Source organism: Petromyzon marinus, chromosome 5 (genome assembly GCF_048934315.1).
Source record: "Petromyzon marinus isolate PM22_M1 ecotype Great Lakes invasive population chromosome 5, UKy_Petmar_22M1.pri1.0, whole genome shotgun sequence".
NCBI lineage: Eukaryota > Metazoa > Chordata > Hyperoartia > Petromyzontiformes > Petromyzontidae > Petromyzon > Petromyzon marinus.
This window is the reverse complement of record NC_133671.1, coordinates 2,828,212-2,842,942: the sequence shown is the minus strand read 5'-3', so window position 1 is coordinate 2,842,942 and position 14,731 is coordinate 2,828,212. Positions and strand designations below refer to the sequence as shown.

General features: G+C 44.6%; 1 protein-coding gene across 1 annotated transcript in view; it reads right to left on the bottom strand.

Moving 5' to 3' along the window:
* The window catches only part of LOC116938939 (bactericidal permeability-increasing protein-like), a 38,650-nt gene that overhangs the window by 22,304 nt on the left and 1,615 nt on the right, over window positions 1-14,731 (bottom strand). The window contains exons 2-5 of the mRNA XM_032946691.2: window positions 12,297-12,384; window positions 7,554-7,682; window positions 5,297-5,452; window positions 4,308-4,371 (exon numbers count right to left, since the gene is read on the bottom strand). Of these exons, the coding sequence (XP_032802582.2) occupies window positions 4,308-4,371; window positions 5,297-5,452; window positions 7,554-7,682; window positions 12,297-12,384 (437 nt within the window). The remainder of the gene's footprint in view (window positions 1-4,307; window positions 4,372-5,296; window positions 5,453-7,553; window positions 7,683-12,296; window positions 12,385-14,731) is intronic.

Here is a 14,731-nt window from a genome sequence, read left to right as displayed (position 1 = left end):
TACATCAGCATTCGGTCCTTGTTGCACCAAGTCTTCAATGATTGCAATGGTGTCAGGCACAGAAACTTTGGTAAACAAAGAGACTAAATCAAATCTAACAAGAAAATCACCTGGAGATAGTGAGATGTCCTTAATTAACGATACCCAGTGAGCTAAGTACAGCTGAGGTGGTCATACCAGTGAATGGTTGTAAGGTCTCAGACAGAAATCAAGTCAATTTGTAGGTGGGTGAGTCAATAGTGGAGACAATAGGACGAAGGGGTGTACCTTCTTTATGTTTTTTAGTAAGCCATACAATTTGGGTGGTCTAGCTGCAGAGGGTTTAAAAGGAAAACTGCTTGGTTGGTTTGATTAAAGATGTCGAATCGGTGATGATATTGTTGGTTTTCGGAATAAGACTGTTGGTGGGATCTCTTTTCTTTTTTGTATAGCTACCATCATTAAGTAGGTCCCGAATTTTGTTATTGTAATGTGGTTTTGTCCATGATAAATGTGGCAGTTCCATCGCAACACAAGCGTTCGCCATCAGGAAGAAAATAATATGAATTCCTGCAGTCACGAAAGCTTTAATTTAAGATTTAACCGCCTCTACAGGGATAGTTTCCACACAAATATATATATTTTAGCAAACTTCGCGACAAGAAGGCTCATCTGATCGAGTCACTCACATTCCTGAAGAGATGCCGCGACACTAAGGTAATACCGATCACCTTTACATTGACATCTGCTGCTGTATCTTCTCCCAATGCTAAACGGATCTTGTTCAGGGCCGGCTTAGCCATAATCTCAGAGAATAAGATTGCTTTGATTTGAACTAGATAATTGAGACAATGGGACACTCTGTCTACAGGAAAGCCACCTATATGGATGCATATCTAAAACTTGACTCCCACCACCATCCTGCCCAGAATAATTCCCTCATCAAAACTCTACACCATAGAGCTCAATGTATTTTCCACCATCATCACCTAGCCAGTGAACTAAAACACGTACACCAAGCTCTCAAGGTGAATGGATATTCAGACTACACAATCCGTAAAGCTATCACCCCAACCGTTGGCAAAGAACCATCTGAGGACCCAATCAAAACCATCACCTTGCCATACATAGCAGGGGTCACCAAAAATATCTCCAAAATCATGAGCTAACACAAGATCCAGGTTCGATTTAACACAGTACATAAGATTCGTGATCTCATCCCATCTGTGAAGGATGTAATCCCAGACATGCAATACCCCGGCGTTCGTCAAACCAAGCTGTGTCTGCGGTAGTAGTTACATTGGGGAAACTAAGCGACATGTCTCGGACCGTGTTCGTGAACATAGGGCAGATCTGAAACACGGTAGGACCAATACCTCGGCCGTGGCTGATCATTGTTTAATGCGGTGGGCTCACAGGAAATGTATTTCTCTAAGACGAAGTGACTTTGCAAACCCACTGGCTATCAACAAAGATTCGTTCATGAAGCCATCCACATATACAGACACAACTTGAATCGCGAAGATGGGTATAAACTGAGCAATCATTGGAAGGACGTTATCAACCAGTTTAAGTCATAACTGGCTGTGATGTTCCCATCCTACCACTTTCCGATGTCAGTTGTTATTTTCGGCTCCCTGATTTTACATTTTAAAAGTTAAATTTCCCACACTAACACAGTCACCTCGCTCGCGGAGCTCCACATTGCTGCTCTCGATCTTACATTTACATGCTAATTTCTCACATTAACATCACTAGTCCCGCCCACTTGGGCTACACCTATATTAAACCTTTAAAACAGTCTGCCTCAGCAGCTGTCCCCCTCTTTTTTCTTCCTGATGACGAACGCTTGTGTTGCGATCGAAACGTCGTCGTTTTTCTTCAAACCTATCTACGTGACTTTACCGAAAGACCCAAAGAATATGAATATACTTGTGAATAAGTGAAATCCTTTCCCAATTTTAGAAATTCCAAAATGAAAGTTGATTCCTTCCAAGGGCCACCTAGTGCAGTCATCTGTATGCTACTTGGGGTCACTTGGTCATTGAATCAGGAGTAGCCACGGACCCTATGAAGATGGGCCACTGTTTTTACAGCCCCAGAATTATGCAGGTCCTCGTGCTTCGTGTCCCACTCTTACCACGTAATGCTTACTTTTGCCACCATTGCTTAGCCCTCTTATGAATTGACCGCAAATAATCAAAGGTCTCATTGGGGCCCGGCAAAAGAGACTGACTTCATGTGGCTGCGCTCGCACCTCATAGATGCTTCCCGCCTTGCCATACCCCGATATTTCGCTTACGTTTACCGTAGGCATGGATCCGAGTGATGTGGGAATTTGGGGTCGTGTGTTTCTGAAAGCTCAGGAGGGCCGCATACTGATCCAGGTTCGTGTGTCACATTAAGGGAGTTAATCGAGTTCTGATCAGCGCATGGCACCAAGCATACTCTCAACTTGACCAAACACCCACAACACAATGGACAAGTGGAGCATATTGAGAGAATGGGTGGCGCCTCTCATCGTGACCCTGAGCCGGAGGAAAGCTGATCAATGATTGGATGACAATATGAAGATCATTGAATGCAATCTAAATTGTGCTGTCAACAGAACGACAAGGGAGAGCTCCTTCCAACTCGTCCGTGGTTAGACAGCTCGTTTTGACGATGGAGTCCTCCGTGTGCAGACAGACATGGGTGACGTCAGGCCTTGGCAACCACCAGCTGAACTTCAAGCAGTTGCACATGAACGAATAGAACAGAAGCGGTGGTATATAAAGATAACCTATGGTAACATGAAGTTCACCATGAGCGATGTAATTTTCATGTAATGGGAGCCGACGCACACCATAATACTGACACGCATGCACCCCAAGCTCAAGATACAATCGGTAGTCAATAAGGTGCAACCTTTTGACACGTATCGTGTTGAGAAATTGGATCAAGAAGCCAACTGAAAGTACACGTCGCTACGCCACGTGTCTAAACTTAAGTTGTGGCATCATCGATGAGAGGATGAGAATGACAGGCTCCAGTGAGGTGGAGATGTCACCCGAATTGCCATCGTGACAGCATCAGATCGACATGGGCAGTGCTAATGTTTTGATTTCTACAGACATTACGTCAGATAATTCAACCTCTCCATCATTACATAGATGGCAGCGGCGTCAGCGTAGTCCGTCGCTAATAATTTGACGCCAATGTTCTCGGAGAAATTGTGAACATTATGGCCCGAGAGTGGTTTAGCTGATTTTTAACATCCATATTGTTTCTGTTATTGTTTGTAAATGACAGTTCTTCATTTACTCTAAATCGAGGCCGATTTAATTTTCAGGACATGACGAGTGTAGAAAACGCGCACGTACGTGTAACATTAACAGGGGGTGAGACAGTTGAGGAAGAGAATGGTTACTGTTGCTGTAAGGTTGGCTTCGTTGTTGCTACTGAAGTTGTTTAATAAAGACTAATATATAGTTACGAGACCATCCTGAGTACAATGACCCTAAACTACATAGTTACTAAGGTGCTGAGGAAGAAAAAATAAACAATCCTAACACTCCTCAATACTGATCTGTGATTAAAATCTGCAACGAGAAAACCCTTCACAACAGAACAATTAGTGCTGGTCGGAACACAGTTTATTTAACAATATGCACAGGTGTGCAGAATCACCTATACAAAATATCTCGGCTTTAATCAGACCACCAGCTGAAAGAACCGGCTGGCTAGCCACATTTTCTTAACTTTGTGCGTTGTCTAAAACGACACAATGTCTCACACATGCGGTGTTTTTATGAGCTGGCGGCCTGCACGACACTGAGCGCTTTAGTCAATGCAATTCCCATCTATGTGTGCTGTTCAATCTGCATTCATCCCTCCAACCAGGCTAACCTACAGAATCAAAGCAATACCACTCCTCTGTATCGAGCACCCTCGCATTTTTCAGTCTTGTCCATGGGAATCAGGGCAGCCTAGATATCCCCATGACCCAAGGATCCCCACTGATTCACGGCTACTTTGTGTCGTGGGTAAGTATAACTACAGGTCCAGCTGCAATGCTGTAACTAAGGCATCAGCCCCAACACCAGACATTCAATTAGGTTTATAGCCGACGCTTTATATCAGTTCAGTATGTGATTAAAAGTTAAATTCCAAGTCGTTAAAGATTCTAAATCTGTAACTGAAAGGTTAACTGAAATGCAATATATTAGGTCAAATTGTGTATTTATGCACTCATGTATGTTTGCATATATGATAACGTGAATAATCGTAAATAGAAAACACTTGTTGCTGATGTGTGAGTGAAAGGTGTAGACTATAAATACCCAAACCTGATCTTGCAGGTTATCTTTGATGCCGTTTTCCACGAGCGGAACAAGGAGGTTGTACAGCCAGCTGCGAAAAAAATCTCCTTTTTAGATAATCCTTAAAATGTATTATTTTTCAAGAACATTTAATTCAGCTCGGAAAATCCTTTGAGATGGCATGTCCCATTTGCAATGGAGCCCAGGGTGACAATTCCATTCAAATTCACTGCAGCTCCTGATATTGCAACGTGTGTGCTGCTCACCTTCACCAGCCCGCACTTGATTATCATAGTGAAGTATATTGACAAATAACCTCCCACAACCCGCACAGCATATTGGTTCTGCGGCTGATGCTGATGGTGATGTGACCTATCCACAAAAGCCTCAACGATTCCCAATACCCTCGTTTAGGAGGGTCCTGCATTGGGGTATGGTATCCATGTATGTATGGGCAGAGGATTTGGTGATGCTGCGTTGGCAGTGGTGCACAGGCGCTATTAACAAAGCCCAAAATGTTCGTCAATGCCAACTGTGGCTTTAAAAGGAAACTATATAAGAGGTGGCGTTGCAGGCAATGGCCCTTCTTTGCAGAAACGCAAAGCAAACACAGAAAAGACAATTCAGTACAAATGAGCAGACAATATCCTTTTTCCAATGTCTGTCCCTCCACATAAAATCTATACGTATTTTTTTACACATTCCATTGGCCAAACGGCCTTCTGGGGATGAAGTTTTTCAGCAGCATTGGTTCAGCACAAGCAAAACTGTGGACCGAAAAGAAACACTTTTCCAATTGGGCTATGGTGACTGAAACAAACAAAGTCGAGGGAAATGCTCAAATGCAGCGATGCCGACTGTCCTACGCTGCCGCGTCTCTGCTCACCACCTTCACCAGCCCCGCACTGATCAGAATGGTGCAGTATGGACCAATAACCGCCACACCCCGTGCAGCATTGGGAGGCCCTCAACCAGCAGTGGATTGACAAAAGGGGTGCCGCACTCGTGATTCAGACCTTGCTCCTCCATGAAGCGTGATGTCGATATTGGGAATCCAGCAGTTGCATCCGTTCTCACTGACAGCTGGCCGCCCTGCTGCGTCACTCGTCACGTGCACCCCTAAAGTCAGTGCCATGCCACTTATTGTTGCGTCGAATGTGCCACTGTCACTCCTGCAGTCTCGCAACACAAAAAAATGCATGTATCAATGTCTTTATAATGTACCGGCAGCCATTTCCCTCCTCATCACACTGCGATTTTTCCTATCATTGTTACCGGTGTCATGACTATATCATGTGATTCATCCACCCATGTCGAGGACTCTGTCTATCAGGTTATCCATTTCATTCCATCCATACTATGTTCAACTACCACACTGTCACAAGAATACACTCACTCAACCAATCGCTCAGTCACCTTTTCACTCACTAATTCACTTACCCACTGAACCACCTCCTCAACCACCATGCTTCCGGTCCCCTCACTTCTCTTTCTGCTTCTTCCCTTGCACTGCTCAACTTTGGAATTATCTCCAATCTTCTCCCGTCCTTCAGTTAAAAACGCGTGTTGATTCATCTATTTATTAGTATTGTTTATTGTTGGGTGCTTAATGTTTGGCCCTTTGGGTATGTGCTCAGCAACGCTGTTAAAACACATATATACAGGTTCCCACAACTAGAATGGTATTTCTATCGCGAACTTCCTCATCGTCATCTGCCACCCTCCTTACTCTTACACACTATTTACTGCAGTACACCTGCTTTGTAAAACAAACTTTCACCAACATGGATCTGTAGAACTCTATGGAGATGTTAGAGAAATACAATATTGCAAACTGAAAAAGCATTACAATCTCACTTGAATCTGAAAATGTGCACACTTTATACATAATTCTTTACAATCCTAATACTGATTCATAATTTAGTTTTTGGGTTATGTTGTGTAAACAAATGTGACGTAAACCCTAATACACCTGACACAGCATTTAAATTATTTAGATTATTTTGCTGCTATAAATGTCCAAATGATGGACCACTTTCTTGAGCTACCATTTGTGGCCAGATCGCTTCTGGAAAATAAGTCACACCTCAGTGGGCTTTGTCTGGTAGGATGGGAATGATTTTGTTCTGTTTGTATGTGTTTGAGTGATTTGTTTACCTTTCTAGTACTTTGAAATACTATCATGTTTTTGTATTGTTTGTTGTTGTAAAGTTCTTACCCGCCCCTACTGGACATCTGTGAAAAAAAAACACTTTACAGCTCATCGGATTCCTCCAGTATATTCTGATTCTGAATAAAAGTGTCACGTGAACAAACGTGCCAAATCGACCACTGCTTTAGCACCACCGTTGTCGCTGGAGAGTAATCTTAGACCATTTAAATGGCCACGCCGTTTCACTGGGGATTGCATTCAGCATCATCAGGTTATCCCCTCAGATCTCGAGTTGAAGCTCTATTTGATCTGGGTCCTGAAGTAGATGCCATGACGTCATTGGTACAGTCATGCACATGATCGAATAACCCGTTGATTGTGACTGGCAATTACATTTATATTTGCCTAGGAAACTAAGCAAATATAAATTGTCATGCTTTATTCAAGAAAATAGAGATTAATTTTGTTAACTGGTTTAATTTTATTCATTTTAAATATTTCACCGTTAAAATCCCTTGGGATGGGCCATCGCGTTTGCAAGGGTGTCCATTGTGTCAAGTGACACTCAGAAAACACGTAATGACATACAAACCTTTAAATCTATAACTTACACAGTGTATTTATATAATACCCAGAAAAAATGTTATTAAATTGCACACCTCCAGTTCATGTAGAATACATTCCATCTCTAACACTGGCAAATGTTGCTTAAATATTTAAATGAGTTGGTGGCACAGTTGAGTGCATCTGGGAGTTCGTTTCATTTTATGTGTGCTCAGAAGAGCCTCACTAAGTCTCAACAATCTTTTCCAGCAGGTCCTGGCAGGTTTTCTAGTAGGAGGTGATGTTGCTGTGTGTTAACCCAATTCCAGAATTTGCTCGCATTTTTTCCAACATTGAGATGTTTTGACTAATACCTATAATGTGTGTTATTTTAGCTATGGGAGGAAACCGGAGAGAAAAACCATACAAAACACGAGGACAGCATATAAATCCCATGCAAAAAGGAGCTTGAGTATGGAATTGAACCAACGCCCTAATTGCAGTGAGGAGCCACGCTACCGCCCATAATGTATACGTGAATAATGTTGATATGAATCTGCGCAGCATAGAACACATACACGAAGTGTAAATCATAGTGCCAATGCCCAAACACAGATGCATAGGCGTCGGTGAAGCTGAACTTGAAGCCAGATCCCGGAAGGAGCCCCAGAGCTGTGTGGGGCAGCTGGCAGTTGGTGATGTACATTCTGCAAGAAGCACACACACACAAGGGGACAGGCAGAGCAGGTGAATTTAACATGTAGGGGTTCGCATTCAATATAGAATTAAGTAATTGCGTTAATATAGCGCCCCGCAGGTCCCCCCCAGTGGCAGATGTACCTGTGCAGATGGCTCAGGGATGGGCATTCGCCTGGCAGTAGGGGCGATGATTGATATGTGAGACATTTGTGGGTCATTTTTCATTTTTGTTCTTCAAAATGTAACAGATTGACATTGTGTGGGTTTTTGTTATGGGGGGGGGGGGGGGTGGTCAGGAGAACTTAGGGGAAACCCATGCAGAACAGTCTCCAGCATTGCCTTTGAGACTCACGGCTTCTCATAATGTTGAGTGTCTCATGTTTTTTGCAGCTGTTTTATTGCTGTGGATAATAAACACATTCACCCCTAATGATTGCAGCTGCCGATGGTTGAGGTATTATCTTCGGGTCAGCCCCAAAAGTGTTGTCTTTACTCACATCCTTTCTTTGAGAAGAAATTGGTACACTCATTACAACTATCCAAGGTTATTTATTACTTAGTTCTAAGTGGTGGTGGATATTAACCTATTACTGCTATGCAGACTTATTTAGTAACCCCCATGAGAGTTATTTGGATAAAAGTAGAATTACCTTGCCTGTGTGACAGGTAAATGTTTCTGTGCCTCAGATTTGTGGGTTTTCGTCTCCGTTTCTTGGATATCTGTCTCATTTTCATAGACTCCCCCCCCGCAAGTTTTATTAAAGGTTTCTCTGATGTTACCCACTCAAGCTGTTACACTGCCTTCAAAAACAAGCCCAAGCCTGTGTCCTCAGGAAGGAGCAAAGCCTAAACAGAAATGTGTGGGGCCTAGTCACAGACTTGGGATCTAAAGAGGAAGGTACGGGGGCTAAATAGGAAGGGGATGGGGCCTAAGCAGGAAGAAGGCAAGGCCTAAACATGAAGGAATGGGTAATAAAGAGATTCAAAATTATAATATTTATTTAAACTGAAGGAATCCAATGAGCTATGAATTTATTTTCACAGATGCTCAGTATATATAAAATAACATATACAGAAAAGAGGAAGGGGCGTGGTCTAAACAAGAATGAGGTGGGGCCTCAAGAGGAAGGGGTGGCACCTAAAGAGGAAACCAAATAATTGACTTCTATTTAAAACAGGAAGCCCAAAAAACACAAAACTAAAAAAATTAAAGCGACTTAAAAAGAGACAATTTCACGTATAAAGGAGGGCTTCAACCGTGAACTTATATTTTTGATTTAAGGAAATTAAAGCATAGGATCAAATAAGTGCAGCAGATAGCAAAAATGGAATTCCACAGATAGCAGTGACAGGCCAACTAGTGCATTAAAACTCAAACATTTGTAATCAACGACTTCCACGACGACTCTCTAATGGTGTCTTTTTAGTAACTGAATTTCTGCACAGCTCCACTCCATCTCTCTCCGAGTATTTCCCCTTTTCATCACTGCCGTGGACGAGGCATTCTCTCCTTCCCGCCATCGAGGTTCGCCTCCCTCTCTCTCCAATCCTGCCGCTGGCTGGCGACGTGCCCGGGAGAAGAGGCGAGCTTCGCTGTGGATCCGCCACGTGGTTGATGGTGAAGAGAGGCTGAGCAGCGACACGGTCCGGACTCGAGGCTTCCCACACCGACCACGAGTCCTCCCCTGCCTCTGCTTATATTGCTCCTGGCGGAGCTAGGCTCCGCCTCTAGCCACGCTCCCTCGTGGAACCTTCCCGATGGTTCCCGAACGTTCTCTCTGACTCTGCCCGTTACCTATGGCCCAGATATAATCCACGCTCAGGATTGGATACCGGTTACCCAATCGTGCTTGTGCAGTTACCCCTTGGCGCCCACTCGATGGCGCTCTCTCATTACACATTTATGAAGATATCCCCTATAGTCATAACAGACTTATGGGACAAGAGCTGTTTGCAAGCACCTATGAAGGCTGACATCGACACACTAGGGGTGAGTGGCCAGCATACGCTCGGCTGCCTTTGTCTCCCCACAACAATAACAACTGTCATTCACCACAAAGTGGTGGTGACATCACCACAGTGCTTCTCCCAGGCTAGGGGCACTTTGACGCCACGTGAAGTGTCGAAGGCTCACTACCAGAAGATCACGGGATAGGCCCACGTGCCATGGGTAGACTGAGATAACTAGCAGTTTCACCACCTATACCAACTTAATGTATTTTAGCCGCCGGGTGCTCCGCTCATTGTGAGCGTTGCTGATTTGCCTGCCACTGTTGTTGGAGGGCGATTGCCTCCAACTGGCCACTAGCGTCCTTCACAAACCTCCTCCATGGAGGCCGATCTTGACAACAATGGTACCAGTAATTAGGAAGTCTAAAAAGCTCCACATCCTCTTGTACCACATCAGTCCACCTCTTCTCTAGCCTGTGCTGTGCCCATTGCCTTTCATAACTTCTTAATTCGTCAGCAGATGGCACTTCATCCAGCCACTCACGGGGGCGGCTACTTCTTCCAATATTTAAGGCATGGCAGTCCAAGCAGGGCCATCCCTACCTTTCCCCATGCTGTTATCTGGGCTGAGGGATTTCCCCTCCCCCAAAACCTCAAGTAAATTCTCTGAAACCATATAGATCTGTTCCCGGGGGTCAAAAATACGATCACCATTTTCCTAAAGGATAGTGATTGGTGTGGCACTGCAAGTTACTTTTTTATGTAATTAAAGAGTGATTTGTGATCGTGGGCTACTGGGGCAGATCTCCTCAGCAATCCGTGACCACCACTCATCCTTGCAGTGCCACAAGGTTCACCAAACCGACGAGCGGAGGCGGAGGTAACCTCATTCTCCATCGTTGGATGTTGTAGATTATGGGAGTGGGTCTGTTGCTTTCTTTCAGCCAGCTGGTATACCTCATCTGTCAGCCAGGGCCTCTGGGAAGGTTTGGACTGTGTATCCAATGCTGCCATAGTAGCTTCATGAGCCACAGTCCTGAACTTCACGCATTTCACCTCGGCATGTGGAGGAGGGGGGGGGGGGGGCGTGATGCCAACCCCAGCTGCAAGCAATGATGACATTGTACCTGAAACATTCATCAGCTACGTAGCTGAGACTAAGCCACTGTGGGCTTGAATGGGGTCCTTATAGGAAGAAGCACACCGCTACAGTGGTATAATTGGCAAACTGATGTAATGTGTGCAAATCAGCTTCACTGTAGATCCTGGTGTCAAGGACATGAGGGTACATCCGCTGTTCTGTCACTATGAAGTCCAGCAGATGTTCTTGCTTGGACTCGAAATGCATCCATGATGTTGTGGGGATGCGCCGATGTCGAAACATCGTGTTTGTGATTACAAGCCTATGGGCCTGCACATAAGTCTAGCAGCCTCCTACCATTATTACTTAGCTGATCTGTTCCATGCCTTCCAAACAGTCCGGCCCAGGTGTCTACATCATGATCCACTCATGCATTAAAGTCATCCAACACAATTACTTTATTCCAAGGGACTACTTTAGTCAGCACCTGATACAAGAGGTTATAGAAGGTATCTGACTCATTGGCCTTGTCTGTGACCCTACAATAATGTTTATCTTCGATAAGGGCGCAAGCCAACACCTCCACCAATCCTCGCCACTTGTTGAAAGGGTGGTCAGTCCACAGTAGCCTCTATGCTCCCACACCCCCTCCATTCTTTTGTTTAAAAGCAATGCACCTTCTTTTTGCTTGAACGTTTCCTGCCCCCGAGTGGAGGAATGTACACCCTTCATATTGACTGGAGCCACAACCAGCCCACCGGACCTCTTGTATTCTACAAAGGGCTGTATGTATGTATATTGAACTTGTTTCCCACCGTACGTAGCCAACCATGCTAACTGGAGGTGCGGGGGAAGGGCAACAAACTAAACACAAAAAGCAGTTAAAAAGAAAAGAGTTTTTAATGTCTAAGTGGTACTGGTCAATCTCCCCATAAAAGTAATGGCAGCCTATGCAGCGAGCCTTCGAATATTCACACCCTTGCCGAGAGCAGGAGTTTCCTGCTTCTGTAGGAACCCCAAAGGGGGGGTTCAAAAAGCGTCATCAATGCACGAGCTTAGTTGGGTGTTTCCACGGTGGTATTTGGGAGAAATAGTGCCAGGTTGAGGGGTTACCACCCCCTCACTCCTACCAATATTACGACTGCACATACACCCCCACACTCGCACACACACCACCAGCACAACGGCCTACACACACATAAATCCTGTGCCACTTACATACTGACACAAAAAGAAAGATCCCCCCATATAGCCTGAACAGACTTTTGGAGTATATGCTGTTCGCAAGCACCTATGAAGGCTGGCGTGGCTCACGAGGGGGGTGGGTGGCCAGCACTATGCCCAGTCACCTTGTCTCCCTGGTGGCAATGTTTACACATAACATCAGGTACTCATTTGAGGCTGAGTTGACCTAGGGGAGGCCCAGAACTGGTTCAGACAATCGTCAATGGTGTTGGCCTTGAACAAGAATCGAACTTGGGTGGCCGGATTCCTATCATAGTGCGTTAACTGCGATCCTACCGCTCCCCCCACTTACACACACACAGAACCATTAGAATACATCAATGTGACAACACAATGATAAGCTCACCCAGTGAGGGTGTAATCAGGGCCGCTGCGGTCTGGAATCCTTTGGCCATGAATCTTCTGAAGCAAGTTGTTAACTGCTACTTCTTTAGCTGTAAATTAAAAAAAGATCAGTTATTGTTGATGTTGAGGGACAGATATGATTGTGATGGAAGTGCAATGTCTGTTTTTATTGCATGACGTAGTCTCCCCAACGACACGGATAATTATTTTTGTGTTGTGTACAGGCGAGTCTCACTGAATAAGCGTTATTTCCACGAGATTTTCCTAAAACGAGCAATTTGAATTCAGACCCATGTGTGGCTTAGTGAGTGGAGGCCGATCGCCATGCATCCCGTGGCGGCAGGGGGCGCACGTCGGCCCGCAGCTGTTCGTTTACTCGCTGTGCCGTGCTGTTTGCCTGCGCGCTTCGTCGTGATGGCACTTTAATTTGCGATTGTCGGGAGAGGTGAGTGGCGTTGCTAATTGCAGGCGCCAATGAGAACAGCAAGTCGCGCTCCATCTCGCATCGTGGCTATGAACCCAGCAACCCTGGTTAGATTCCCAGCGAGTGATATTTGAACCAGTGGTTCCTGCATGGCCCCTGCTGCTCCCTCAACCCACTAACATATACCCTTCAAATGACATATATGCCATGCCCCTGCAAGCACTGTGGTTATTCATGTGTGGTGTTATATTTTACGTGTTATTACATTATTATAACAATTCAATGTGAATTTCTCATGTTGGGTCTGAGATTTATGTCAGATTTTCACATCGGAGTCAAAGGGAAAACGATGATTGTTTTACGAGTTTTCGATTACCGAGCAATGTTCGCGGAACGTATGTCGCACTTTAAGCGAGACAAACCTGTACAGTCATACCTCGATTTATGTGTACCCCTTTTACGTTGTTTCGCAAATACGTCATCACTTTATCAATAGCACTACCCGATTAGCGTCACCTCAACCCACACATTGCTGACTGCATCATCCGTCTTTTCTCATATCATGCCTCCTAAGTATGTTTGAAGTGACAAGGATGCATCTGTGGCTAAGAAGCAGTGTAAAGGTGTAACATACCGTGTTAATTTCTCTACCCCCCCCCCTCTCTCTCTCTGCCCCCCTCTCTCTTTTTTTAAGGCCTCGAAACAGATGCGTTGATCTTTGTCTTTTTGTGTCTCCGTGTCTGTGTTTGATCTCTCTCTCAAATTTAGCAATCTTTGGAAGAACGTAATCAACCAGGTATGGTGTTGACTGTTATGTTAGCCGACTCTCTGTGTTGTATTGCATTATATTTCTAAGTTCACGAGGTTTGTTTTCTCTTTCATTTGTACCCGATGATGATTGCTTGTCTTGCAATCTAAACGTCGTATGCTATTATTTAATTTATTTTTTCTTTCTACGTGACTTTACCGAAATAACCAAAGAGGAATTCCCGCAGTCACGAAAGCTCCAAATCAAGTTTGAAATTAGATGTTTTACTGGTAGGAACGAAGTTGTAAACTGAGTGTACCAGCCGGCAATAGATTAATGTGTCCGTCCGTCCGTCCCCTTTCAAAAGCTCCATACTACCGTATACCGGGAAATCAAAAGCACCATACTACCGTATACCGGGAAACAATTCCTCATTTTAAAATGCAATTGTTGTAATTTTTCGGCCCAGCCCTTAACGATTTTATGATACATTGCTCCAAAATGAGCAGATTTCAGTCAATAAGGATTTCACCATTCCATTCCTCTACAGAGGTTAATTTGTCCGAAGAACCCTCAACGATTTTGAGGGCAAAAAGGTGGGAAGACGCTCTCAATTTGCACAATTTTACGTAACAATGTCATAAAATTGCGCAAAATTCCAATGTTCCTACCAGCCCACCCTGCAGGGACCTGTTTCTGCGCTGCCGGTGAGACGAGATGCACATGCGCCCGCTCCTGTGAGTCTGTGTTTGCGTGTGTATTTTACGTTCTTTCGCACCGTACTTAGCCAACCGTGCAAATCGGAGTTGTGTGAGGAGTGTGTGCGTGCGTCTATAATGCTTTGCGATTTCATTATGAAAGGTGTTTCATCCAATCACCATTGATATTATTACTGCAGTGTTATTGACCAATGTGGTGTTATTTTATGCGGCACAGCAGAGGCAATTACCCGTGCACAAACAATGTCTGCGAAAACGCGCCACTCTCTTCCACCAATCAGTTCGTCGGCGTTACATCGCACTGAGCTCTCAACACCACGGAAGGCAACACGTTCACAAGTGGGAATTTCAAACTGAAAACCAGAATTTACGAACACCAGCGAAAGTCTGCGGGCTTGACGATAAGCCGACGCTGTCTCGAACAAAAAAACAACTCAACACATTCATCAATAACACTGTGGCCTTAAAAATATAGGCTGACTGGAAGGCGTATCCTATGCATAAACATAAACATTCGCAGCACTTGACACGCCTAACGACCTCCC